The sequence below is a fragment of the Salmo trutta genome, chromosome 21 (genome assembly GCF_901001165.1).
Source record: "Salmo trutta chromosome 21, fSalTru1.1, whole genome shotgun sequence".
NCBI classification, from domain to species: Eukaryota; Metazoa; Chordata; class Actinopteri; order Salmoniformes; family Salmonidae; genus Salmo; species Salmo trutta.
This window is the reverse complement of record NC_042977.1, coordinates 31,939,320-31,964,842: the sequence shown is the minus strand read 5'-3', so window position 1 is coordinate 31,964,842 and position 25,523 is coordinate 31,939,320. Positions and strand designations below refer to the sequence as shown.

At 40.8% G+C, this 25,523-nt stretch overlaps 2 protein-coding genes and 1 long non-coding RNA gene across 10 annotated transcripts in view; 1 reads left to right on the top strand and 2 right to left on the bottom strand.

Annotated features, from left to right (window-relative positions):
- LOC115157179 (suppression of tumorigenicity 18 protein) overlaps positions 1 to 9,898 on the top strand; it is a 57,890-nt gene extending 47,992 nt beyond the window's left edge. For all 4 annotated transcript variants that reach the window (XM_029705207.1, XM_029705208.1, XM_029705210.1 and 1 more), the window contains 12 exons: positions 21 to 226; positions 2,017 to 2,265; positions 3,030 to 3,142; positions 3,813 to 3,875; positions 4,055 to 4,123; positions 4,443 to 4,505; positions 4,778 to 4,858; positions 6,800 to 7,024; positions 7,142 to 7,230; positions 7,426 to 7,526; positions 7,610 to 7,756; positions 9,471 to 9,898. In XM_029705207.1, the coding sequence (XP_029561067.1) occupies positions 21 to 226; positions 2,017 to 2,265; positions 3,030 to 3,142; positions 3,813 to 3,875; positions 4,055 to 4,123; positions 4,443 to 4,505; positions 4,778 to 4,858; positions 6,800 to 7,024; positions 7,142 to 7,230; positions 7,426 to 7,526; positions 7,610 to 7,756; positions 9,471 to 9,611 (1,547 nt within the window). In that variant the 3' untranslated portion in view covers positions 9,612 to 9,898. The remainder of the gene's footprint in view (positions 1 to 20; positions 227 to 2,016; positions 2,266 to 3,029; positions 3,143 to 3,812; positions 3,876 to 4,054; positions 4,124 to 4,442; positions 4,506 to 4,777; positions 4,859 to 6,799; positions 7,025 to 7,141; positions 7,231 to 7,425; positions 7,527 to 7,609; positions 7,757 to 9,470) is intronic.
- Positions 9,899 to 13,129: 3,231 nt separating this feature from the next.
- On the bottom strand, positions 13,130 to 13,836 carry LOC115157181 (uncharacterized). Its single transcript, XR_003868394.1, has 2 exons — positions 13,668 to 13,836; positions 13,130 to 13,374 (listed from the first exon to the last, which is right to left on the bottom strand). It is a non-coding gene; the product is annotated as an uncharacterized LOC115157181 (long non-coding RNA).
- Positions 13,837 to 14,482: 646 nt separating this feature from the next.
- Positions 14,483 to 25,523, bottom strand: part of LOC115157178 (uncharacterized) — a 13,570-nt gene continuing 2,529 nt past the window's right edge. For 3 of the 5 annotated variants that reach the window (XM_029705206.1, XM_029705202.1, XM_029705205.1), the window contains exons 2-4: positions 16,981 to 17,256; positions 15,121 to 15,219; positions 14,483 to 14,862 (exon numbers count right to left, since the gene is read on the bottom strand). In XM_029705206.1, coding sequence (XP_029561066.1) covers positions 14,759 to 14,862; positions 15,121 to 15,219; positions 16,981 to 17,256 — 479 coding nt within the window. In that variant the 3' untranslated portion in view covers positions 14,483 to 14,758. Of the gene's footprint in view, positions 14,863 to 15,120; positions 15,220 to 16,980; positions 17,257 to 17,490; positions 17,781 to 25,523 lie in introns of those variants that run through there. The other 2 variants (XM_029705204.1, XM_029705203.1) reach the window with 2 other exon arrangements.

Here is a 25,523-nt window from a genome sequence, read left to right as displayed (position 1 = left end):
TGAGTTCTGTTATCCAACAGCTCTACAGTACACTGGCTTTCTGGGCGCCCCCGGCAACTGCCTGCCCACGCCAGGCCCTGTACGCCACAGCCCACCCAGCCATTACAAACCTGGAGGTGAGGGGCTCCAAGCCACCACTGCCACCACTGCCATCCTCAACCTCTCCACCCGCTACCGAAGCAACATGGAGTCCATCTCGGGTCGGCCCCTGGCGTCCTCCACAAAGGTAGTCAAATTAGACCAATTATTTCATGTGGTCATTTTAAAGCAACTCTGATTTGTTTATAAAAAGGGTGAAACATCAAAAGGACAGTTTTTGGCAAAGGAAACGTTGTCTCTGGTGGCGGCGAAACAAGAGATCCCCCCCCCGTAAAGCATTAATGTACACAAAATAACATTTGTGTAATCACATCATAAGAAGAAAATACAACAAACCTTTCTCAATTACAGTAAGACTCTGTAGTTCCTGTAAAACATGTGGTCATGCGTTTAATTTCTACTTTCATGGTAATAGACAAAGATAAAGATTTAAAAAAAGAATAACTGTATGAAAGTGTGTCTTGCATGCTGCAGATGGCGTAAGATATTTAGCTTAGTAATATATTATCCAGGATAAGCTGTGTCTCTATCAGATGGCCTATACAACCAGTTCAGTGGCTTAAACCAATCAGCTGAACAACTCATTAGCTGAAATATTTTATTCTCACAAAATCAAAATCTCCCCGATTTTATTAAATGTGCACCAGTTTAGTTTACAATTTGACCCCTTTGTGCACATCCTATATAATCTCTAGTGGGAAAACCCCCAACTGCCCTGTCCACTACGCAGAAAAGTTCGATCCTCTCAACTGAACTGAAACATGGCCTTCCTATGCATTAAGTTTAACTGCATGACAATGACTGTTTCAAAACCCAAACAAGGCCTCTGCAGTATGTAATTACTATCAGAATATTGATAGATAGATGATTCAAGGTTTCCAACACCTACACAGTACAGGACCCAGCTTGGTGAGCTGATAATGTGGCCTTGTACCAGGTACCAACCCACTGAATGAATAAAACAGTGTTAACAAGTTAATCATCTGTCCTCTTCTGCAGAGGACTTATGTAGCATACTCCGTATGGGGCCATGCAACTCCTATGTGTCTATAGCTCTGTAGGCTACCAGTAACGCAAAGGCAAGAAAAGCATCACAACTCAATGTGGAATGCTCATCTATCTCTCCTGCGATTGAGATGTTACCACACGTCTACACACGTCACCATCACACACATCATTAAAATGGATAGCCACACATGCAATGTCCATGAAAATTATACCCATTCATTCATTTTGTAAAAAATAAAAATAGAATATAGGTATAATGGGACATATACGTTTGTTGGCGACATTTCAGCATTTAATGAGGTAAAACTTCTAATACTATAAAACCTAATAAGCCACAAGTGCACATAGCGTTTGACGTAGCACAGAATGAGTAACACATCTGTCAATGAGAGAACTTATGCTACATTAAGCTTTTCATTTTTGTTTTAATGGTGATGACCTAAAACCAGCACCCACAGCTGCCATCTTGGTTTTGTGTCCTAGAAAACAGACCGATGGCACAGCTGTCACTGACAAACTATACACCAAGGAGCGATTATTATTTTGTTCAACAGAATTAATGCTGGCTTAACACCATACTTTACCCCGGTGTTAGATAATCACGACATGTCTTATTTTCATGTAAATGTATATTTGAGGGGCAATTGAAGTTACTTCTCACAGGAATTATACACGTTGTTATTTTTAGAAAGGTATCCCTTTAAAGTATTGCGTTAGGTTAAAAGGGCATATCATAGTGGTGTATTAATTTCAGTCTTCACTACTTCATACAGTAACTCTCATTTCTCATTCCAATACAGACTGACATCAGTCTCATTTTTTGTGAACTGTTGAATATTTAATAAAAGTGACTCCATTGTAACCTTATGACTATAACTGAGTCTGACTTGTGAATTTATTCTCCTTTAGGACATGCCCATAGAAGTGGATGAGAACGGCACTCTGGACCTGAGTATGAAGAAGGGTCGGGAGGTGAAAGCCCCACCCCAGGTGCCTTTGGGAGACGCTACCCAGTCCCCTCCTGAGTCCACTCTGTCCAAGCAGGCCGGAAGTGTACACATCAGCCCTGCCTTCTACCAGGCCCTGTGCGAGAGAGACACCTGGGACACCCCTCTCAACTTCAGCAAAGCACAGCATCAAATAATGCACGACAGAGAGGTAAAAATAACTTTGCTGTTCCTCCTTTTAAATACACAAGAAATACTGTACAAGATACCTATGAAACAGAAGAAGAAAGCTTGTTTTGTTAAATTTGTTGAACAAGAGAAAATATAGCTAATTGATAAACATATGAACATTAACATAACAACATATGGTCTATAAGGGTGATATGGGGATACAATATATAATGATAGATAATTGTGAACACAGTGTATGTTCCTAATAAATCTCTTGTTAAAGAGCATGTACTTCATAGCTGGTATTCCTGGTTGTTCTTGACATTTGTCCTGTAAATAATTCACTGACGACAACATCTGGTGCTGAACACAGAATCTTTGAGAAAGTAAATCCAAATGTTTTACATTACATATCCGTATAAACACTGTCCGTGTGGATTATCTGACTTTAAATGGATGTATGGTTTACTGTTGGTATCCTTAAGTGTAATCACTCATTACCCCCCAACTCCTAGGCTTGTGTTTTAAGAGTTTTTTTAAGTGGGGTGTTTTCATTGATAATTCACTTTTAGATCATGTTCAAGACTTAAGACTGACACAAGAAGTCAGGTGATTAAGGAGATTTTTAAGGACACTATTATTATTTTTAAGGACATTATTATTAAGACTGCATCAGGAATGGCCTATTCAGGCATCAGGCACCCTATTCCCTATGTAATGCACTACTTTTAACCAGGGCTCTGTTAAAAAATAGTTCACTATATAGTGAGAAGGGTCCATTTCAAACGTACCGATGTCTCTCAGCAGGAAGATTTTGACGACGCTTCTCTGGAGGACCAGAGCTACTCTGGAGACGCGAGCATGTTCAGCCCCAAGACCGATATGCTCTTAAGAGACTCTAAGAAAGAGCTGATGAGGTATATCATGTTTAATGTTGGGTCTGCTCATTCTGGAGGTCCAGTGAGGGGAGAAATTGACATCTTGCTGCTTCTTTGCTCAGTCATCTGTGTATCATGTGCATTTCCCTCTAAAAAGGTCAGCTGACAGATGGTCAGTATTAATAACAAAAGTGTAATTCCCAACCAGACCTGTTTAAATAGGGCATTATAATTGGGGTGAATGAATACACGCTCAGTGAAATGCGCTGGACACGATCTATCCTGTTATTAGCTCTTATATTGTTACCTATTATATATTACATGTTGTTGTGACTGGTATGTCTGCAGGTTCATGTGAAGAATGTATCTTGTTAAAAGTGAGTTTTCACATGTCCGTATGTCCTCAAAATGAGCTTACCACTCTTGACTTTGTAGTTAGACTGCATGTTCAATGGAGTTATTATCCACTCTATGGTAAGGTATGATTGAGTAGTTTACAGAAAACAATTAGATCTGCCAAGGGATTTACGAACAACTTCTGCCACACCAAATAAACATTGAAAATAAACATTGAAATTACTACATTTCCTGCTGTACTAAGTTCCGCTTCCACTAATGCAATTCAACGCATGTTAAAAAGGTTAATACACTGTATCAGAAGTCCATGTATTGTAGAGTATGGTCTAACTAAGTGTTGTGTTCTCTGCAGCTGTCCTACCCCTGGCTGTGACGGTAGTGGCCATGTTACAGGAAATTATGCATCACATCGAAGGTAATTAGACACTGTTAACACCGGCTAGTAAACACTGTACGGCCTGGTTCAGAGGAACTATGTCGACTGTTTCATATTGATCAGTATTATATGCTGCTGAAAATGAAAGGGAAAAGTTGCTTTTTTTTACATTCAAATAGTATTGTAATAACTCTCTGGTGTGGATCCTCTGTCTGTAGTGTATCTGGGTGTCCCCTGGCTGACAAGACTCTGAAATCACTGATGGCAGCTAACTCTCAGGAACTAAAGTACGTGTTGTCCTGTCAGTCATCATCTTACCACTGTTTATAGACATATCATTCACCTGTTTGGGTTCAACTTTGTGCTGTTTTATTGCTTTACATTATACATTCCACCTGGTCTCATGCCGTTTTAGTCATATATTGAATATGGACTTTTCTCCAATTCATGTGATCAGGCTGCATACATTTACATTATGCAATGTACTGGGTATCTACTGACCTCATCTGTTTATTTTTTTTTAATTCATGCATTTAAATATGATATCATTGTCCCAGACAACGTGGCACTGAGTTTCGCCTGTTCTGTCGGTCTCTCCGCCTGCAGGTGCCCAACACCTAGTTGTGATGGATCTGGACACGTGACAGGGAATTATTCTTCACACAGAAGGTAGTCTAGACTGGATCACACAAATTACTGAGTAGATGAATAGGGATGTGTTTCAATCTCATTGTCTAGGTATTTATTTTTTATTAGTTTATACATTTTAGACAATTAATAAACTGCGATATAACCGATTGATTGTTGTTGTTGCTTAATGTAGTTTCCAATGACAGGCTATGTGAGAACATCATCTTATCACTGATGAAAGAGTTTGCTTTATTTTAGCCCTAAAGTAGTGTTCATTATTGTTAAACCATATTGTCTCTAAACATTTGTAGTTTGTCAGGATGTCCACGTGCCAGAAAGGGAGGCTTGAAGCTTACACCAAACAGAGATGAAAAAGACGACCAAGAAATAAAGTAAGATATTTTTCTTCTCATTATGATTTCTGTTTCATAACTATTCTAGTGCTGGCATGCATGCCTACGTGAATGAAAGTACTTGTATCATGTTGTAAAGAGGTCATTATACCAGAAAGACAAAAAGGAAATAGTTTTCCTGTTCATAATTTACTAAAGCTATCTTTCATGGATTAACAACATATTAAATACATGTTTCAAACGTTGTAATTTTTTTCATTGTCTTAATAGAACATCTGGCTTATCATACTCTTGTGTGCATTGTGTTCTTGTATTGTTTATTTAAGGTCCCCCATACTACGGGATGTGATCAAAGCTTAATTGTTCTAGATGCAGTTGTCTCTGTAAAAAGCAGTGTGTAAAGTACTTAAGTAAAAATACTTAAAGTACTACTTAAGTCGTTTTTTGGGGTATCTGTACTCTTACTTGTATCTTACTTGTACATCTGGACAGATTTACCCTTTTGAGATACTAATGCAGGGCCAAAATGTTAGGAGTTAGACTGGAATATATCTCATGCACAAGAGGGGGTGGTTGAGAACCTACATGTAGTGCATCTTTAAGGTTATTAGATTATTGTAAATTGTAGGCCATATGGCATGATTCCATTGTCCCGATGCCTTACACTCAGAAAAAAGGGTTCCAAAAGGGTTCTTCAGCTGTCCCCAAAGGATAAACCTTTGTGGTTCCAGATGGAATTTTGGGATCCATGTTGAACCATCTGTGGAATGGGTTCTACATGGAACTCAAAAGAGTTCTTCTTGGAACCAAAGGGATTCTTCCTGGAACCAAAAAGGGTTCTTCAAAGGGTTCTCCTATGGGGACAGCTGAAGAACCCTTTTAGGTTCTAGATAGCATTTTTTCCCCTAAGAGTCTACATATACCTGTAGTGTATGGATGAATGTAAGTAATGTGGTTGGGGTTGTTTTGTCCTCTAAGTGCTACTGGTACTCTACTGAACAACAGAGTGCAACAATCTTTGTTACAGTAGCACTCTGTTTTGTTTGTACACTAGTTCTCTGTACCATCTCAGCCTGCCTTTCACCTTTACCAATAAGGGAAGGGGTCGGAACCCTCAGGGGATACATGACAATTATGTGTAATTCATGTCACTCCATTACTGACCTGGAGAAAACAGAGCTGGGAAATGTAATTACCCTTACAACTCTTAATAATATTCAACAAGACTTGTGCTTATGATTTGTTTATGTAGGCTATATCAATCTGAATGTGTTAATTATTCCAACGTTTTTGTGGATTAGCAACTTGGTTGATACGATTATTTGAGCCTGTTGTCAGTTTTGTTGACTACATTTTTAATCAGCATTTTACTGGATTAATCAACATAATGGTTTGACAACTCTTCCTGTCTAGATATAGTGAGGGATGTTTATGAACTGTGAAAATGATTTGTTTGAGTATATATGCATTTATTATGTGTGGTTTAAGAGGTTAAGTAAAGTCGTCTCACCTCAGTTGACAGCATTTTGATCTACTTACATTTCCATTGTACCGAAACTGTGAACAGCGATATATTGACATATCTCAGATCATACAGTATTTACTGCCTCTGTCATATTAAATGGTTTGAACTGCAAAACTATTTTGAGGAAAAAACAGCTTACTGGTGACAATCTTTCTCCTCTGCCTCATCTGAATGAGAATAGGCATCTCTCACAGGGGCACTCTGAACATTGTCAACAGTCTGTGTTACAACATGACTCCCTCCACTACAGTAGCAGTACAAGGGGAGGACACCAGGTAGTAATAAACCTGACTCCTGGGGTGTATTCAGTGATGTTAAACGTTCTGAATGTTTCTGATAGAAATAGAATGAATAGACCTGATATAAGCATATCTGTTCTATACGACACATTACAAAACGTTCAGATATAAATGTATCACCCTCCTTAACGAACCCCTTGTTTGTCTCCCTGCTAGGTGTCCAGTGACGGGTTGTGATGGCCAGGGCCACACATCAGGGAAGTACACATCTCACCGCAGTGCAGGGAGCTGCCCCCTTGCTGCCAAGAGGCATAAAGAGTCATCCATCAATGGCCTCCCCTTCCCCTGGAATAAGGCCTGCAAACAGGAACTGCCCCACTGTCCCCTGCCCGGTTGCAATGGCCTTGGACACGCCAATAATGTGTTTGTCACCCATAGAAGGTTGGCCTGCATTCACTCTATTCATTGTGTCCCATACAATACTAATGAAACAAGTTTATTTTTAAGTTTGTAAGTGTAAGTTTCTTTCTGATTATTTTTCATTTTCTTTGTAAATAGTTTGTCTGGATGCCCTCTTAATGCTCAGAGTATTAAGAAGAAGATGACAGGAGAGGAGATGATGACTATTAAACTTCAAGCCAGCAGTGGTAAGCCATTATAATATGATTTACAAACATGTTCTGTTTGGGCTGGTGGACTGTACATGTATGCTTTGGCAGGATAATGTATGTTATGGAAATGTTCATCTCAGTACCATCAAAGTATGTTTAGTCCCCCTGCTAGTTGATTCACTGAAGCAGCAGGTTTAGCTTGATTTTCATGCGAGTATTTTCTAATTTCAGTCGACAACAACGATGACGTGCAACACTTGGATCATGAAATCAAGGAACTGAATGAATCCAACCTGAAAATAGAAGCTGACATGATGCAACTGCAGACCCAAGTAACTATCCACAACTGTGATATGATGTTTTTTAAAGGATTCATGCCCGGTTCAGGTTGACAAGTTTCCCTCTCCCCTGAAAGCAGATTTCATCGATGGAATGTAACCTGAAGACAATTGAGGAGGAGAACAAGATGATTGAACAGCACAACGACAGCCTTCTGAAGGAGTTAGCTCACCTCAGCCAAGCTCTTATCAACAGTCTCACAGACATCCAACTGCCTCAAATGGTACAGTGATACCAACCTCCTCACTTGCACATGCAGCTTTTATCAAATAAGTACAAATACTGAGCTATATTGTATGCTAATACAATTATTTTGTTTAACAAGTAATAATTTATTTTCTCATAAAGATAGGGGTCAAATTATTGGCACTCCTGTTTTCAATACCATTTAATGCCTCACCGTGCGAGGATAATGGCACTGAGCCTTTTTCTAAAATGTTTTATGAGATTGGAGAACACATGGGGAGAGATCTTCGACCATTCCTTCACATCTTTCCAGATCCTTGATATCATTCGTCTGCTCTTATGGACTGCCCTCAAATTCAAACCACAGGTTTTAATGGGGTTCAAGTCCGGACACTGAGATGGCCGTTTTAAAATGTTGATTTTGTGGTCAATTAACAATTTCTTTGTGGATTTTGATGTGTGCTTGTAGTTATTGTCTTGTTGGAAGATCCACTTGCAGCCAAGATTCAGCCTCCTGGCAGAGGCAACCCAGTTTTTGGCTAAAATTTCCTGGGCTATGTCTGAAATCTGGCTTGCCTACTAGTTACATAAACGACATACTGTGTACTAATCGTACTACATACTATTTAGAACGTACTGCCTAGTAAAAAGGCAGTACGTTTTTATCAAATATCAACATAATACTCATTCATATTGATAAGGCGTCATCTAATGCCCATTCGCCCTTGTTCCCTGCCATTCCTTCATTTTTGTAAAGTGTGTCCCCTATTCTGATTATCAGCTGTGAAAAGACGATTCTCTTCCTCAATAGTGTGCAGTGAATTCTAGATGAAAAGCCCAAATTAGTATGACATCCTGGCATTTAAAGCATACAACATCAAAATGTCACATACTATAAAACTGCCTATTTTCGCATACCCAAAATGCCTACTATTTAGGACGTAAGTATGGGTATTCGGACACAGCCCTGGAACTGGGTAAAGTTGATTATGCCGTTGACCTTAACAAGGGCCCCAGGACCAGTGGAAAGCCCCATTACACCCCATAAGAATCACCACCATATTTTACAATATGTTTGGGGGTATTTTCTGCTTATGTATACCACTGGTGTGCTGGGCCAAAGAGCTCTATTTTCATGTCATCCTACAATTTAAATGCCTGGAGTTTGCTAAACGGCATTGGCACTTGGATTGGAACCAGTGCTATGGTCAGATGGCTTGAAAAAAGAGCTCTTTGGCCACGCATCTCACTATCTCAGTCTCCGGACTTGAAACCCATTGAAAACCTGCGGTTTGAATTGAAGAGGGCAGTCCATAAATGCAGACAAATGATATCAAGGATCTGGAAAGATTCTGTATGGAGGAATGGTCTAAGATCCTTCCAAATGTGTCCTTCAATTTCTTAAAACATTTTAGGAAAAGGCTCAGTGCCATTCTACCCGAAAGGTGAGGTATTGATAACAGGGGTGCCAGAAATGTTGACCCCTATCTTTTTGAGAAAAACAAATGACATTTTAAACAACATCTCTTTATCTGAGCAATTATGTCATTCTAAAATAATATCATTTTTGAATGTTTTTGAGCATAGAATATAGCTCAGTATTGTATTATTTTATACCGTATTTGTTGCTCATCTTTATCAAGGGTGCCAATAATTCTAGACCTGACTGTCTAGCTATAGTGACATTAAATTATTATTGTCACTATAAGCTTCAGTTCGTGAACTAATATTTGAAAATGTTTGTGTTTCAGGGGCCCATCAGCGAGCATAATTTCGAAGCCTATGTGAACACATTAACAGATATGTACAACAGCTCTGAGCATGACTACTCTCCCGAGTGTAAGGCTCTCTTGGATAATATCAAACAGGCTATGAAGGGAATCCACGTTTAAGCTGTCGAGCCATCAAGAGGAGGTATCTTTGACTTGGGATAATGGCACTGGATGGCTGTGTGCAGTGCTGGCTTAGTTGCATGTATAAGACAAGGCTTTGGGAAATGTGTCAACATTTCACTGTTGAATACATTGCACTGAGACAATTACCAGCCCAAAATAATGTAATGTTTTTTAACGCTTCTGTATTCACTTGACATGTTTCTTCTGGTGAGATTTCTACCCCCCTTGCACTTAATTATTTTGAATGGTTTGCTTGATTTAAATCTGTATTTATTTTTTGTCTTTTTTATATTATTATTTATAATCCTTATTCATCAATGTATTTATTTCCACACATTTGTATTTATTTCTATCATTGTAAAATGCTAAATATTTGAAATCCTTTGACTAATTCTGCACATTGTAAATGACATTGAAGCACGTTCCAGTTTCAACCATAGCTCTCTTTCGTCATCTAGTGGTGGTTTATTTATATATCAGATCATGTCATAATAAAATCATTTGGATCTCCCATGAAGGTGGAGAACTCCACCAGAATAATCCAGAATCAACATGTTTTTTAATTGTTGCTTTTGCTTTCTATTTAGTATTCAACACTGAATGTATGGTAAGATCTAAAATGCAATGTTAGTGTACATCTCTTAATTCAACAATATGTTAAGTTGACTGCAATTAGGGGAATTGCTTTCAGCTGTTCGCAAAATGCAACATTATTTTATTTCATTCAATGAACTGAATGTCAGATTCAACTTGAGTGTGCCGCTCGAATAGAGCAACTGACAGCACTAAGAAAATTGAAAAATCCACTTTGACTTATTTCTTAAATGATATAGATATTAAACTGCCTTCTGTGCACATGCTGTGTGTGCATATATGTGCCTACATGTAAATGAATACATAAAATATACGGTACTCTGTTTTGTGGTAGGACAGTATTATGTGGCTGGTGTCTAATTTATTGTACATTACACTTTTCAAAGGAGAAAATGTTAATGTTTATATGCCATTTGAAATCTTTAAGCATCGTCTCGGTACTGTAGCTGTAATCTCAAAGTCAGGTCTTGAAGTTTCACAGGTTAGGAAGTGTTAGTGCTTTTCTACTTTTTACTTCTCTTCAGCGTGGGAAAACGGAACATGCTCCAAGAAATGTAACACCACCATACAAACATTTACTCTGGTTTAAGCTATTCTGACATCCTTTACATACATCAAATGTTAGCTAATGTATACTTAATGGTGGTCAGTGGCATTTCGGTTTCTGTATGTCACATCAATTTTAAAATATCCCCCAAAAGCACTTGGTGGTGTAAATATCACTGCTGGTTCTTTAGGGCCAGATTCAATAAGCGTTTGCACCTTGGTAAATCAAGACCTATATTGTCAATAATGGACAACTGTCAATAGAAATGTTCAATTCATCACTATTATGAAGCAAAAAGAGACAAACAAACAATGTTTGTTCTTAACTGTTTATTTTCAATTGTTTATTTCTTTTTAAATTGAGTTGTGAATCAGTTGCACTTTTTTCTTTTGTATTTCAGATTAGTTCTATTGCCCTGGGGTTCCAGAAAAAGATTAAGCTTTCTTTGTTTGTAAGCATTGCTCTTGATGTCACAGGAAAATGTTATTATTTTGACGTTTGCATGGGTTGATAGTCTTATCAAGTTACAATAAATTGAGTTTGACTTGGCCTGCTACACATTTCCTGAGGAGGAATTGGAAGTGCATATCTGCAAAACAAAGCCAAATTTAGGACACTTGTTGAGGAAAATACTTTCTTTTATCCAAATACTCAACTCATTCTAAAGAATTGTAATGTTTAAAAATGTAATCATTGACGGTTTGTTTAACTTAATAATTGTGTTAATTTATAATTCGTAATATTTAATTCACATACCACACATTGTTTGCTCAGGAAGTTTTGTGAAGAATATTTATTTTTCCCTGTTTAGTATTTGATGTTTTGTAATGTGAACTGGATTTTTGTGGAATAATATTAGTATGATGAAACTGTATTGGACATTTTCATTAAAATGTTGTTTTTTCAGTTCAAGTAGTTTGTAAATCGAAAGTTCCTATTACTTTTACTATTTCATAAGCAGATATGCGCTGTGCTGTACAGTTTGTGTATGGTAGAAATAAAACTTTTTGAATGGTTGTGTGATTCTCAGATGTAAAGTAGGAGGTTGGCAATGCCTTACAGCACAAATACTCTTCTTTGACTGAAGTCTACTTCACACTGTATTATATAATCTCTCAAAATACATTTGAATGAGATTTAACAACTGCTCCTTGGGCGGTCATTATCTACTGCAAATGGAGAAGAAAATATTGGATGGCTCAATATTAATGCCTCCTTTTCATCCCAATACTCTCATTGTAGCTTCATGAGATTGATACCAGAGTATGACAAGTCTGCCACCTGGTGGCGGGTATCAATAAGACATCTCAGATGAGAAAGTAGGCCATCTGTGTAATACAGTTACATAGGCCTATTCTTTGCGCATTGTTGACCATTTTGTTGCGGACAACGGAGTATATTCATTGAAATTCAATCAATTGACAATCCTCATAGAATTGTTTGTGTATAATACAGTGTGTTATGTTTATTCACAATGAAGTTAGACTAGAGTGAGCAGCAGGCCTTGCCAAGCAGCAAGGTGATAGTTCTCAAAGAGAGAGTATAAAAGCAGAGAGCAGTAAGAATCAACCCATTTGAACTTGTCACCTTATGTTGAGGTTGCTCGCTAGCTAAGCTAACATGACATTCAGCTACAGTTAGCAACTTAGCGGTTTACATTTCAGCGCACATCATAACCAAGTATAGGCCAGCTATAGGTAACTGATAAAATAATGGAAACACACGAGTAAATGAGGGATACAAAGTATATTGAAGGCAGGTGCTTTCACGCAGGTGTGGTTCCTGAGTTAATTAACCAATTAACATCCCATCATGCTTAGGGTCATGTATAAAAATGCTGGGCAGGCCATTATTTTGGCTACCATGACTATAGCCACATAGGACGATAATGCCCTCATGCACAGTGCACAACTGGTCACTGAATGGTTTGATGAGCATGAAAATCAAATGCCATGGCCATTTCTGTCACCAGATCTCAACCCAATTGAACACTTATGGGAGATTCTGGAGCGGCGCCTGAGACAGCGTTTTTCGCCACAAATGTTTCTCGTGGAAGAACGCTATTGTGTCCCTCCAATAGAGTTCCAGACACTTGTAGACTCTATGCCAAGGTGCATTGAAGCTGTGGTGTCCCAACGCCCTGTTAAGACATTTTATGTAGTTACCTCTACATATGTTTCCATGTAGCTCAGTTGGTAGAACATGGCGCTTGTAATGCCAGTGTTCTGGGTTCGAATCCCACAGGCGACCAGTATTAAAAAAGTACGAAAATCAATCCACTCACATCTGTTAAATGACTAAAATGTAATTATTACACCTTTGATCAGGAAGGAGAACGGACAAAAAATGCAGAGATGAAGAGAACAAGTCCAAGTCAAACCACGCAAAACAGTTTATTTTCTTAAAGAAAATGTATCAGTTCTGAATACTTTGGCACCAAAACAAATACTCCATGTTGATCTATACAAATAGCTTTCGAGTGACACGCCTCCATCACTGCACCAGCCATTTGGTGGTGGAAGCAGTGGGTTCCTGAGACGGTGTCGGTCAAGGAGACCAGAGGCTGGCTGTGAGGGTAGGTTATCTGTCCAAAATGGCACCCTCATCAACATTTGCGCACTGTGGGTGGAATAGGGTGCTATTTGGGTTTAAATTCTGAATTATTCAATGGTTATCAATGTTGTTTTTTATGCACATGTATCATCACTTTGAATTCACAATGAATTATGACAGAGGAAACTTACAAGCCAATCTCGTTGTTGACCTTATCCTGTAGGAAAAAATGCTAAATCGGCTGTAAGGATGGTGAAATACACATTTAAGGACTAAATTCTGCCTGTCTGGCTGGTTGGCCCGCTTCGAATACCGGTACATAAAAGTAGTCGTCGCACTGTACTTACATCGATACTTACATCGTCTTTCTGCAGATGGATGGCCCAGAAGAGGAGGATGGAGAGGAGAAGCACCAATAGTTTGAAGGACCCAGTGGTCCCGTCTGAGACCAACTCATCTGACGCTGGGAGGAGCTGGGACACTCGCTTACGGAGGCCGAGGTACTCGAATGAATTGGCGAACATGATTACTTTTTCAGTCACACATCACCACGACCATGCACTGTATAATTAAAGATGCGCAAAAATGCGCACGGAGATTTAGCTTCGATCCAGTGGTGTTGTGGTGGTTGCGCGTTCTTTTCCATGAGGGACTTGGGGTTGAAGTGATAGGCAAAGTTACTGTTACGGCGCAGTCCGATGGATGTAGTGAATCTGGACTGGGGTGTAGTTGAACACATGAATGGCGGGTGCGAGCCAAGCTATTACGGCGCAAAAATGGGTGTTGTGCGTTCATATGAAATGAAAGGAAACAGTTCTGGTACCCCAACGCCTACGTCTAGACCCACCTGTGGTTTCGACCTAGCCCCCAAAAATCTCAAATCTAGTTTATGGGCCAAATATGCCTCAAATACATTGAGCCAATGCTAGTCATAGACTAAAGGCATATTCTACAATTCACATTGTTCTACTCTAATTAATCGTGAATTATACCCGAAGAGTAAAAACCATAGGCATTTTGTTTCTTAATTTTTTAACTACACCAGACAAGAAAATAAAGTTAATTGAATTATTTTATCGTTTTGGAGCGAGGATTCCACAAAGCAGATACAACATCACCAAGCATCTCTCCACAGTGTTAGGTTATTCTGACAAACTGATGTGACAAAATAAAATTGAGAAAAAAAAAATAGTTTATTGCAGGAGCAGTACAGGTTTGAAGAAATAATTATACCAAATAGTTAATCATGTAGGCTAACAAGATTCTAAGTTATAATTGAACAAACACAATACACAGATCAAAACCAACTGTTCCATCAACATTTTAAACTAAGATCACTAGCACTTGAAGATGATTTACAGCGTTCCACAGCATGTGCTGTTAAAATTCAACAATAGCTGGAAGCAAAGCCGCATGGCAGCATGTTATAAGCTTGAGAGCCATACTGTATTCAGCGGAGCCTGCAGGCTAGAACCAGAGCTATAGTGGTCACCATGAGGATGAGAAATATAGCCTTCAACAGTAGGTACCACACCATCACAACATCTAGAACACCTGAGAGAGAGAGAGAGAGAGAGAGAGAGGGAGCGAAAGAGAGACAAAGATAATGTAGAAAAGAGAACAAAAGAAAATAAAGAAATGTCAAAAAGAGAGACAAGACAAGAAAGAGAGAGAGAAAGAGAGAAATTAAAATCACTGAAAAGACGAGGCCATTTTTCTCATTAATATCATTGATGCTGGGTGGTGAACTATAGATGCTGGGCGGATAACTCTTTGGCTGCTAAACCATGTGGATGGGAAAGAACATCTCACCTTGTCTGTAAACCCCAACCCCATGCACCTCACACATACCCTGCTTTGGCTCTACTGTGGGCTCAAGGGTATTGACAGAGGGCCCAGAGGTAGGGAGGTCTGGGGGAAAAAAAACAGATCAAAACATTATAAACTCAGCAACAAAAGAAACGTCCTCTCACTGTCAACTGCGTTTCTTTTCAGCAAACTTAACATGTAAATATTTGTATGAACATAACAAGATTCAACAAGTGAGACATAAACTGAACAAGTTCCACAGACATGTGACTAACATAAATTGAATAAGGTGTCCCTGAACAAAGGGGGGGGGGTCAAAATCAAAAGTAACAGTCAATATCTGGTGTGGCCACCAGCTGCATTAAGTACTGCAGTGCATCTCCTTCTCATGGACTGCACCAGATTTGCCAGTTCTGTGAGATGTTACCCCACACTTCCACCAAGGCACCTGCAAGTTCCTGGACATTTCTGGGGGGGAATGGCCCTAGCCCTCACCCTCCGATCTAACAGGTCCCAGTCGTGCTCAATGGGATTGAGATCCGGGCTCTTCGCTGGCCATGGCAGAACACTGACATTCCTGTCTTGCAGGAAATCACGCACAGAACGAGCAGTATGGTTGGTGGCATTGTCATGCTGGAGGGTCATGTCAGGATGAGCCTGCAGGAAGGGTACCACATGAGGGAGGAGGATGTCTTCCCTGTAACGCACAGCGTTGAGATTGCCTGTAATGACAACAAGCTCAGTCCGATGATGCTGTGACACACCGCCCCAGACCATGACGGACCCTCCACCTCCAAATCGATCCCGCTCCAGAGTACTGGCCTTGGTGTAACGCTCATTCCTTCGACGAAAAACGCGAACCCAACCATCACCCCTGGTGAGACAAAACCACAACTTGTAAGTGAAGAGCACTTTTTGCCAGTCCTGTCTGGTCCAGCGACGGTGGGTTTGTGCCTAAAGGCGACGTTGTTGCCGGTGATGTCTGGTAAGGACTGTGCGTTCCTGGTGTAACTCGGGCAGTTGTTGTTGCCATCCTGTACCTGTCCCGCAGGTGTGATGTTTGGATGTACCGATCCTGTGCAGGTGTTGTTACATGTGGTCTGCCACTGCGAGGACGATCAGCTGTCCATCCTGTCTCCCTGTAGCGCTGTCTTAGGCGTCTCACAATACAGACATTGCAATTTATTGCCCTAGCCACATCTGCAGTCCTCATGCCTCCTTGCAGCATGCCTAAGGCACGTTCACACAGATGAGCAGGGACCCTGGGCATCTTTCTTTTGATGTTTTTCAGAGTCAGTAGAAAGGCCTCTTTAGTGTCCTAAGCTTTCATAACTGTGACCTTAATTGCCTACCGTCTGTAAGCTGTTAGTGTCTTAACGACCGTTCCAGAGGTGCATGTTCATTAATTGCATATGGTTCATTGAACAAGCATGGGAAACAGTGTTTAAACCCTTTACAATGAAGATCTGTGAAGTTATTTCGATTTGTATGAATTATCTTAGAAAGACAGGGTCCTGAAAAAGGCACATTTCTTTTTTTGCTGAGTTTATATAGATACATACAGATGTGTAACCGACTGGGTATAACCTGGGTTATCTGCGTGCTACGAGGCTGCATTAACACACTGAGCTGAAGCCTAGGTATTAGCTCAGGGTGATACATAAATATTCAGGTCTATGACAATTGTACACATCACACATGCCTAAATGTGGTATGTTTTTATTTGACTCTTATTGTTGATATTGATTATTGTACTGCAATGTTGAGGGAGATAGCACACACGCATTTCACTGCCCCTTTTACACCTGCTGTAAACTGTGTACGTGACAAATACAATTGGATTGGATTTTGATTTGATCTTACCTTCCACTGTAATAACAGCTGTGGTGCCCAGGGCATCAGGTGGTTCTGTCCTACAGCTATAGTTCCCACTGTCCTTCTCCCCAGCTCCACTCACATGCATAGACAGAGTAATGTTGGGCAGGATGGAGCTAGCGTTAAGTAGGACCTGGCCATCCTTCCACCACTGCATCACATGGCTGGGCTGCAGGCAGACAAACTCACAGGCCAGGCTGAAGCTGTGGCCCGGCCGGATCGTTTGGTCCACATGGGCTGAGTTGATGGAGGTGTAACAGTGACCTATACATCCAAAAACATCCACTTGTTATAAGATAACACTTGTGTTAAGCTTGTTATAACCACTTATAAGCTTGCTTTAACTACTTGTTAGGATATAAGCAAAGATTGTCCAAGCTCTATTTCCTATTTATCCATCCTATTCATCCATTTTAAATATGACAGAGAGAATTGACCTTAGAAAGACAACATACACCTTTCCACTAAAAGCCTAGAACTGGCTATGCCTAGACTTACCTCTTACTTGGACCAAGAGAAAAGCTATCCTTAAGAACAAGCACATAATGTCAATCAGTCCCGTTTGTGATATATGTCAGTCTGTCCTTTTCACAGCTTGATGTGTGGACTGAGTCCCTTCAGACACAGAAAGGCAGTGCGGAAACTACCTATAGGGTGACCTAACAGTTACTCAGGAAACGCAGGTCTGAGTTCTGAGTAGCTCTCATGATGAACCAGCAGATGGTTTGATAACACTGACCAACAGATCACATCCTCTTGCAATTCATTCTATTGCAAACTTTAAAGTAGTATATTTTCCTATATAGTAGGGTCTATGATAGGAGAGAGAGAGAGAGAGAGAGAGAGAGAGATAGAGAGAGAGAGAGAGATAGAGATAGAGATAGAGATTCACATTCATTTGTTCTCTCTTTGATGTTTTCACCTTTGAGTCCCCAGGTAAACATTTCCTCTGAATCCATCTTTACAAGGCTATTTCTACTTGTTCATTTTCCAGAGAACATAGAGCCCCGTGTTGATTATCCCTTTTATCCCATGGCTTTAACTTAACACATATGCCACTAGAAATGTGTTCAACATCAACTAAAGTAGCTAGCAAGTTAGTTTACTAGATAGTTACAGTAGTTGCCTTGGTCACCAAACAAACAGACTTGCTAATTTAGCTAAACAACCATGAGTCCTAGCTTGCTATTATGAAAATCGAATTGCCAATGACAACAATGCTTTAAATTAGAGCAGCTCAAACATAGAACATGTAAGAATGAACTATAGCCATTGAATTCTACCATGCTGATATACCGTGGATATGTAAGGGATAATCAACCAGGGACTATGCGTAGCCAACCAAACCATCAGTCCTAGCTTGCCATTATGAAAATTGAATTCAACAATGCCAATAACATTAATGTTTTCAATTCGACTTTTGCTTTCAAAAGCTGCTCAAAACAAAGAACATGCAAGAATGAACTAGCCATTGAATTCTACCATGCTGATATACACTATATATACACAAAAGTATGTGGCCACCCCTTCAAATTAATGGATTCGGCTATTTCAGCCACACCCGTTGCTGACAGGAGTTACTCTTAAGGATCGGACCCTTTTTTTTACATTTTCGCCAAATATGACATGCCCAAATCTAACTGCCTGTAGCTCAGACCTGAAGCAAGGATATGCATATTCTTGATACCATTTGAAAGGAAACACTTTGAAGTTTGTGGAAATGTGAAATGAATGTAGGAAAATATAACACATTAGATCTGGTAAAAGATAATACAAATAAAAAAACATGATTTTTTTTTTGTTCCATCATCTTTGAAATGCAAGAGAAAGGCCATAATGTGCTGTTCCAGGTTAGGCGCAATTTAGATTTTGGCCACTAGATGGCAGCAGAGTATGTGTAAAGTTTTAAACCGATTCAATGAACCATTGCATTTCTGTTCAAAATGTATCGAGACTGCCCAAATGTGCCTAATTGGTTTATTAATACATTTTCAAGTTCATAACTGTGCACTCTCCTCAAACAATAGCATGGTATTATTGCACTGTAATAGCTACTGTAAATTGGACAGTGCAGTTAAATGAACAATAATTTAAGCTTTCTGCCCATATCAGATATGTCTATATCCTGGGAAATTTTCTTGATACTTACAACCTCATGTTAATCACGTTAACCTACGTTAGCTCAACTGTCCCGTGGGGGGGACCGATCCCGTAGAGGTTACAATCAAGCACACAGATATGCAATCTACATAGAAAAACATTGGTAGTAGAATGGCCTTAAGAGCTCACTGCCTCAGTCAGCGTTCCAATTCATCCCAAAGGTGTTCGATGGGGTTGAGGTCAGGGCTCTGTGCCGGCCAGTCAAGTTCTTTCACACCGATTTTGATTGTATGGACCTCACTTTGTGCACAGGGGCATTGTCATGCTGAAACAGGAAAGGGTCTTCCACAAAGTTGGACGCACAGAATCATCTAGAATGTCATTGTATGCTGTAGTGTCCCTTCACTGGATCTAAGGGGCCTAGTCCAAACCATGAAAAACAGCCCCAGACCATTATTCCTCCTCCACCAAATTTTACAGTTGGCACTATAAATTCAGGCGGGTAGCGTTCTCCTGGAATCCGCCAAACCCGTCGGACTGCCAGATGGTGAAGCTTAATTCACCACTCCAGAGAACACTTTCCACTGCTCCATAGTCCAATGGCAGTGAGCTTACACCACTCCAGCCAACGCTTAGTATTGCGCATAGTGATCTTTGGCTTGTGTGCGGCTGCTCGGCCATGGAAACCCATTTCATGATGCTGCCGACAACAGTTCTTGTGCTGACGTTGCTTCCAGATATAGTTTGGAACTTGGTAGTGAGTGTTGCAAACAAGGACAGGCGATTTTTACCCGCTTTGCACTTCAGCACTCTGTGGTCCCGTAAGAAATTGTGTGGCCTACCTACCACTTCACAGCTGAGCTGTTGTTGTTCCTAGACGTTTCCACTTCACAATAATAGCACTTCCGGTTGATCGGGGCAGCTCTAGCAAGGCAGAAATGTGACGAACTGACTTGTTGGAAAGGTGGCATCCTATGACGGTGCCATGTTGAAAGTCATTGAGCTCTTCAGTAAGGCCATTCTACTGCCTATGTTTGTCTATGGAGATGGAATGGCTGTGTGCTCGATTTTATACATCTGTCAGCAACAGGTGTGGCTGAAATAGCCGAATCCACTAATTTGAAGGGGTGCCCACATACTTTTGAATATATACTATATGTCAATCTGTCTTTTTCACAGCTTGATGTGTGCACTGAGTACCTTCAGACACAGAAAGGCAGTGTGGAAACTACATATAGAGTTTATGACCTCACACTTACTCAGGAAACACAGGTCTGAGTAGCTCTCATGATAAACAAGCAGATTGTATGATAACACTGACCAACAGATCACATCCTCTTGCACTTGATACTATTACAAACTTTAAAGTTGAAGTTTAAAGGAGTATAATAGCCTATATAATAGGGTCTATCATAATAGCGAGAGAGAGAGAGAGAGAGATAGAGATTCACATTAATTTGATCTTTGATGTTTTCACCTCGGAGTCCCCGGGTAAATATTTCCTTTGAATTCATCTTTCCCAGGCTATTTCTACAGTAGGGCAAAACACACATCTATCTGTCTACATCTGCTAACCACCATGTGACGTGTTAACATCCTCGCAGCTGTGTACCATCAGCTTGGAGAAACTGCTGGTAGGCTAGTCAACCACTTCACAAACTAGCTGCATCCCAGGTGGCACAAACGTCTGGCCTGATTCCTGCATGCCAGATCTAAAACTGGCAGCCGGATTCGGCCCGAGTCTGAAATGAATGATGGTACAGAATAGGCCCGAGTCATTTGGGCCCGATCTGGCAGCCAGAACTGAGCCAAAGCTGCCATTTTAGGCCCAGCAATGGCCCGAATTCAATCGATTTTATTTAAATAGATGAAATTGACTCTGTGTGGGTTTCATCCCTGAACAGGCACTATTAATGTACAGTAGCATGGATGTATCCAAATAAATGTCACTAGAAAACAGCTTAAACAAATGCAAATGCAGCTACTTTGATGTTATTATATCTGCAGAGTTGACACGACTGTGTTAGCCATAGTTGGCTAGCTAGCAAGCAAGGGATAAGAACATTGCAAGCCTGCATAGCAATCAAACAAATAGAATGAACAACAAGTCCTCTTCTCTAGCAACTTAACCGATAGAACTAACAACCTGGTTTAGTGGAAGGCTGAAATAGTATGAATTTACTTATCAATGAAAACATGTCATTTTTACCAGAAAATGTGTGCTTGTTTTCAATGGCAACAGTGGTTTAAGTGGGATAAATGCCTCCGCTCTGTACATTATCTGGAATTAATAAACTCGGTCATTATCAAGTTGTCCATTATTTCCAGATAATGTATAAAGCGTCAGTGTTTATCCCTTACATGTATGTATGTAAACTCAGCAATAAAAGAAACGTGCCTTTTTCAGGACCCTGTCTTTCAAAGATAATTCGTACAAATTCAAATAACTCCACAGATCTTCATTGTTAAGGGTTTAAACACCGTTTCCCATGCTTGTTCAATGAACCATAAACAATTAATGAATATGCACCTGTGGAACGGTCGTTAAGACACTAACAGCTTACAGACGGTAGGCAATTAAGGTCACAGTTATGAAAGCTTAGGACACTAAAGAGGCCTTTCTACTGACTCTGAAAAACACCAAAACAAAGATGCCCAGGGTCCCTGCTCATCTGCGTGAACGTGCCTTAGGCATGCTGCAAGGAGGCATGAGGACTGCAGATGTGACCAGGGCAATAAATTGCAAGGTCCGTACTGTGAGATGCCTAAGACAGCCCTACATGGAAACAGGACGGACAGCTGATCGTCCTCGCAGTGGCAGAGCACGTGTAACAACACCTGCACAGGATCGGTACATTCAAACATCACACCTGCCGGACAGGTACAGGATGGCAGCAACAACTGCCCGAGTTATACCAGGAACGCACAATCCCTTCATCAGTGCTCAGACTGTCCGCAATAGGCTGAGAGAGGCTGGACTGAGGGCTTGTAGGCCTGTTGTAAGGCAGGTCCTCACCAGACATCACCGGCAACAACGTCGCCTATGGGCACAAACCCACCATCGCTGGACCAGACAGGACTGGCAAAAAGTGCTCTTCACTCACGAGTCGCGGTTGTCTCACCAGGGGTGATGGTCGGATTCGCGTTTATCATCGAAGGAATGAGCGTTACACCAAGGCCTGTACTCTGGAGCGGGATCGATTTGGAGGTGGAGGGTCCGTCATGGTCTGGGGCGGTATGTCACAGCATCATCGGACTGAGCTTGTTGTCATTGCAGGCAATCTCAATGCTGTGCGTTACAGGGAAGACATCCTCCTCCCTCATGTGGTACCCTTCCTGCAGGCTCATCCTGTCATGACCCTCCAGCATGACAATGCCACCAGCCATACTGTTCGTTATCAAGTCGTCCTGCAAGACAGGAATGTCAGTGTTCTGCCACGGCCAGCGAAGAGCCCGGATCTCAATCCCATTGAGCATGTCTGGGACCTGTTGGATCGGAGGGTGAGGGCTAGGGCCATTCCCCCCCAGAAATGTCCAGGAATTTGCAGGTACCTTGGTGGAAGATGGGGTAACATATTACAGCAAGAACTGGCAAATCTGGTGCAGTCTATGAGGAGGAGATGCACTGCAGTACTTAATGCAGCTGGTGGCCACACCAGCTACTGACTGTTACTTTTGATTTTGGCCCCCCTTTTTTTCAGGGACACATTATTCCACTTATGTTAGTCACATGTCTGTGGAACTTGTTCAGTTTATGTCTCACTTGTTGAATCTTATGTTCATACAAATATTTACACGTTAAGTTGGCTGAAAATAAACACAGTTGCCAGTGAGAGGACGTTTATTTTTTTGCTGAGTTTATGTGTGTATGTAAATGTGTGTCTCTCTGGTTCTATCTGCCCTTTCCTTGCTGTGTTCAGTCCTCTCCTTTCTGCCTCTGTCTGGTGCAAGCTGCAGCCACTTTATGACAAACTTATCTGTCTCTCAATCTGTAGCCTTGGATGTAAAAGTGTTTCTCCTTTTGAATAAAACCAAAAAAGTTCTAAATAAGTAGTCACTGAAATCCTAGGAATCACAATCCAGACTTCAGGTTTCCAATTTCAACACTGAGTCAAACAGATCAAGATATATGTGCCTGTTGTAGCACTCCCTTGTGGTCAATCTGAACATGCTTGCATTTGTTGAGTCTTGACAGGGTTTGTAACATGTGTACTGGTGAATATACATTTATGTGCCAGCCAACACCCACATTAAAGTTTATTGGTCAGTTGTTTGACATACTAGTCTGGAAAATATTGCGTTGGAAGACGTTGGTCCATAGATGCCATACAGTGCATTCGGGAAAGTATTCAGACCCCTTGACTTTTTCCACATTTTGTTACGTTACAGCCTTATTATAAAATGTATTACATAAATACAAATCCTCATCAATTTACAGACAATACCCCATAATGACAAAGCAAAAACAGTTTTTTAGACATTTTTGCAAATTGATTAAACATAACAAACAGAAATACCTTATTTACATAAGTATTCAGACCCTTTGCTATGAGACTCGGAATTGAGCTCAGGTCCATCCTGTTTCCATTGATCATCCTTGAAATGTTTCTACAACTTCATTGGAGTCAACCTGTGGTAAATTCAATTGATTGGACATGATTTGGAAAGGCACACACCTGTCAATATAAGGTCCCACAGTTGACAATGCACGTCAGAGCAAAAACCAAGCCATGAGATCGAAGGAATTGTCGGTACAGGATTGTGTCGAGGTACAGATCTGGGGAAGGGTACCAAAACATTTCTGCAGCATTGAAGGTCCCCAAGAACACAGTGGCCTCCATCATTCTTAAATAGAAGAAGTTTGGAACCACTAAGACTCTTCCTAGAGCTGGCCACCCGGCCAAACTAGGCAATCGGGGGAGAAGGGCCTTGGTCAAGGAGGTGGCCATGAAACCGATGGTCACTCTGACAGAGCTCCAGAGTTCCTCTGTGGAAAATGAAGAACCTTCCAGAAGGACAACCATCTCTGCAGCACTCCACCAATCAGGCCTTTATAGTAGGGTGGCAAGACGGAAGCCACTCCTCAGTAAAAGGCACATGACCGCCCGCTTGTATTTTGCCAAAAGGCACCTAAAGGACTCAGACCATGAAAAACAAGATTCTCTGGTCTGATGAAACCAAGATTGAACTCTTTGGCCTGAATGCCAAGCAGGAGGAAACCTGGCACCATCCCTATGGTGAAGCATGGTGGTGGCAGAATCCTGCTGTGGGGAGGTTTTTCAGCAACAGAGACTGGGAGACTAGTCAGGACCAAGGGAAAGGTGAACAGAGCAAAGTACAGAGAGATCCTTGATGAAAACCTGCTCCAGAGCACTCAGGACCTCAGACAGGGCGAAGGTTCACTTCCCAACAGGACAATGACCCTAAGCACACAGCGAAGACAACGCAGAAGTGGCTTCAGCCAGAGCCCGGACTTGAACGATAGAACATCTTTGGAGAGACCTGAAAATAGCTGTGCAGAGATGCTCCCCATCCAACCTGACAGAGCTTGAGAGGGTCTGCAGAGAGAGAAGAATGGGAAAAACTCCCCAAATACAGGTGCCAAGCTTGTAGCGTCATACCCAAGACTCGAGGCTGTAGTCGCTGCCAAAGGTGCTTCACCCACGCTGATGGTTTTGTTACTTTGCTGACCACAACCCTCTGCTCTTGATTGTCCAATGTCTCTTTCAGCTGGTCAAGCACATCATATGGGATTTTCCTACATCCATGAACAACAGGAGGGACTTTTGGATCAATGTAGATGTGGTGCAGCCCTGGAAACTCAGAGTACTTTAATAAATCTTCTTCGGGATTGTTGTCCCATCCACGGGACAGTTGCGCTAACGTAGGCTAATGCGATTAGCATGAGGTTGTAAGTTACAAGAACATTTCCCAGGACATAGACATATCTGATATTGGCAGAAAGCTTAAATTCTTGTTAATCTAACTGCACTGTCCAATTTACAGTAATTATTACAGTGAAAGAATAGCATGCTATTGTTTGAGGAGAGTTCACAATTTAACATAAAGTTATTCATAAACAAATTAGGCACATTTGGGCAGTCTTGATACATTTTATTTTACAGAAATGCAATGGTTCATTGCCCATACACTGCTGCCATCTAGTGGCCAGAATCTAAATAGCACCAGGGCTGGAATAATACATTATGGTATTTTTCTTGCATTTCAAAGATGGTACAAAATAAATACAAAAGAACGGTTGGTTTTTTCTTTGTATTATCTTTTACCAGATCTATTGTGTTATATTCTACTACATTCCTTTCACATTTCCACAAACTTCAAAGTGTTTCCTTTCAAATGGTATCAATAATATGCATATCCTTGCTTCTCAGGGCCTGAGCTACAGGCAGTTAGATTTGGGTATGTTATTT